At 54.8% G+C, this 3,229-nt stretch overlaps 1 protein-coding gene across 1 annotated transcript in view; it reads right to left on the minus strand.

Moving 5' to 3' along the window:
- LOC107288214 (zinc finger protein 268-like) overlaps nt 1-3,226 on the minus strand; it is a gene marked incomplete at its 5' end in the record, with an annotated part of 5,096 nt that extends 1,870 nt beyond the window's left edge. Inside the window, 2 exons of the mRNA XM_029284291.1 lie at nt 1,225-2,237; nt 2,334-3,226. Coding sequence (XP_029140124.1) covers nt 1,225-2,237; nt 2,334-3,226 — 1,906 coding nt within the window. The remainder of the gene's footprint in view (nt 1-1,224; nt 2,238-2,333) is intronic.
- Between the last annotated feature and the right edge of the window lie 3 nt (nt 3,227-3,229).

Raw genomic sequence — 3,229 nt, forward strand, 5'->3', positions numbered from 1 at the left:
TGGGAGGGGGTATGAACCTGAGTCCTGGTTGCCCTTAAATAATTGTCTGCTTTTTTAATTCGAATTCTTGGTTATCTTTGGTTTCTGCTAAGCTGCCCGGGGGTCTCAACACTTTCTGAGTTGGGCAGTTGGATACATTTATTAAATAGGTTTTTTAAAATTACACCGGTAATTACATCGGTTTGGTGAAGTGCTGCTGGCCTAAAAACCAGGAGATGGTGAGTTCTAGTCCTGCCTTAGCCATAAAAGCCAGCTGGTGGGTGACTTTGGGCTAGTCCAGTGGTGGCGAACCTATGGCTCGCGTGCCAGAGGCGGCCCTCAGAGCCCTCTCTGTGGGCACGCGCACCATGCCCTGGAAATGGAAACTGTCTCTCTTCAACCAGCCATCCGCTAACTCGCCGAGGTCCCACGTGGCCAAATGCATCCCAGCATGGCTGGTTTCCCTCCCCCCCCCCGTCCCATCCCTCCTGGTCTCGCATGCTCTCCTTTTCCCGGGCACGACCTACTGCATCGCCTCCTCAGCTGTCGGTCGTCTATCCAGCTCAGAGGCGGCTTCTCTGAACTTCTGGTGGCGGACTTCGGAGCCCTAGAGTGCGCCAGTTGAGGGGCGGGCAGGCTGTGGATGCTGATGGACACTGTTGCCCCCCATGTGCTCGCTGGCCTCTGTGTGCGTGGGCCGATGGTGTCAGGCAGCAGCCGCTCCGGCCCCTGCCTCGCCTTGCCCTGCGACAATGGCACCCCTTCCCTGCCTCACCTTGCGTCACCTCACCCCACAGGACGAGCCTCCTGCCCACTGCCCCACCTGCCAGAGACCCCCTGGATCTCCCCCCAACCCTGCCCGGCCCCCATAGGCGTCCCTCCCCACAAGCAACATCGAGGTGACCCTGCCCACATTGGCCACACCCACCCAGTCTGCTATGACCACCACAGCAACGCCCACCCAGTGGGCCACGCTTACCCAGCACCCGGCGATAAATAAGTGGGTTTGGGGTTGCAATTTGGGCACTCGGTCTCTAAAAGGTTCGCCATCACTGGGCTAGTACCTTTCTCTCAGCGCAACCTACCTCATAGGATTGTTGTTGTGGGGAAAATAAGAGGAAGGAACAATAGGTTATGTTCGCTGCCTTGAGTTACTTATGATAAGTAAATGCCTCTCCATAGCTACCTTCCCCAACAGACAAAAGAGGGAAGCTGCGTCCACCTCTGCTCCCATCCATCTCTCACCTGCGTGTGCCTTTTCGTGCCTGCGCAGCTGAGAGCGTCGGATAAACCTTTTCTCGCACTGGGAACAGGCGTAGGGCTTCTCCCCCGTGTGAGTCCTCTGGTGGGTGAGGAGCGACATTTTCAGCTTGAAGGTCTTGCCGCAGTCGGCGCAGGAGAAGGGGTTTTCCTTGCTGTGGGTGGCCTTGTGAGCCTCCAGAGAGGCTTTCTGAATGAAGCTCTTCCCGCACTCTGGGCAGGCAAAGGGCTTTTCCCCCGTGTGGATTCGCTGGTGCCGGGCCAGGTTGCTTTTGTTGTGAAAGCTTTTCCCGCACTCGGTACACAGAGAGGGCTTCTCGCCCGTGTGGACTCGCTGGTGGGTGTTGAGGGACGACTGCTGGCTGAAGCTTTTCCCACACTCTGGGCACTGATACGGCTTCTCTCCCGTGTGGGTCCTCTGGTGCATAATGAGGTGACACCTTGAGTGGAAACTTTTCCCACATTCCAGGCACGGGTGGCATCTCTCCTTCGCCGGGGCCTTGCCGTCCACCGGGGAGGAATCTCCGCCATTGATGCTCTTCCTGGTGGACTCTTGCAAGGTCTCCCCTCGGTGCATTCGCAAGTGCAGAAGGAAACCTCTTTTCCGCTTGAACTTCTTCCCGCAGTCGGAGCAGATGAAGGGTTTCTCCTTGCTGTGGGTCGGTTCGTGTTCAATGAGGCATACTTTCTGTATAAAGCCTTTCCCACAGATGGGGCAGCTGTAGGGCTTCTCTCCCGTGTGGATCTTGGTGTGCCTCATCAGATTGCCTTTGTTGGAGAACCTTCTTCCGCAGACATTGCACAAATATCGCCTCTCGCCTGTATGGACCGTCTTGTGTTTACTGAGAGCCTGCTTCTTAATGAAGCTTTTCCCACATTCGGGGCACTTGTAGGGCCTCTCTCCAGTGTGGATCCTCTTGTGAACGATGAGGGACACGCGGCTCATGAAGCTTTTCCCACATTCGGTGCACTTAAAGGGTTTGTCTCCCACGTGGGCCCTCTCATGCAAGATGAAACTCCGTCTCCAGCGGAAACTTTTGCCACAAATAGAGCACTGATAGATCCTCTCTCCAACCACCCGCGTTCTCTCGTGCGTGTTCCTTTTGTGCTTGGTCAGGTTGTTTCTGTAACGGAAGCTTTCACCACACTCCGAGCACTGGTAGGGCATCTCCCCTGTGTGAACTCTCTCGTGCAGAATCAGGCGGTGTTTCCAGAAGAAGCTTTTGTCACAGTGCGAACACTTGTGGGGTTTCTCTCCTCTGTGGCTTTTCTCATGACCCGTCAAGGCACACTTGGTTTTGAAACTCTTGCCGCATTCAGGACACAGGTAGGATTTCTGCCCGCCGTGTGTATTTTTGTGGACCACCAGGGCAGCTTTGCCATTGTAGCGTTTGCCACAGTCGGAGCATTCATAAGGCCTCTCGTCTGTGTGCATGCGCTCGTGTTCGATGAGAGAATATTTAAAGATGAAGGTTTTGTCGCAGTGCGAGCAGGCGTGAGGTCGCTCCCGGGTGTGAGCCCTCACCCTGTGCGCATTAAGGTATTTTTCAAGGGTGAAGCTCTGGTCACAGTCCGAGCATTTGTACAGTTTTTCCGCCGTGTGGATCCTCTTGTGTATCCGAAGTAAAGATTTCTGATTGAAGGTTTTCTCGCACACGGGGCACGAGTACGTCTCGCCAGCGTGAATCTTCTGATGAACCGCCAGAGATGTTTTCCAGGGGTAGCTCTTCCCACACTCCACACATTCATAGGGTTTCTCCCCAGTGTGGGTCCTCTGGTGCGTAATCAGAGACGATTCCTGCCCGAAGGCCTTGCCACAATCTGAACACTGGTAAGGCTTGTCTCCTGTGTGGGATCGCTCATGTGCAAGAAGACAAGCTTTCTTGTTGAATCTCTTCTCGCACATGGAGCATCCGTATCGCTTGTCTCCCGGATGTGATCTTCGGTGTTCAAGGAGCAATGATTTATCGGTGAAACTTTCCCCACACTT

Source organism: Protobothrops mucrosquamatus, unplaced genomic scaffold (assembly GCF_001527695.2).
Source record: "Protobothrops mucrosquamatus isolate PMUCROS unplaced genomic scaffold, P.Mucros_1.0 scaffold_119, whole genome shotgun sequence".
Classification (NCBI taxonomy): domain Eukaryota; kingdom Metazoa; phylum Chordata; class Lepidosauria; order Squamata; family Viperidae; genus Protobothrops; species Protobothrops mucrosquamatus.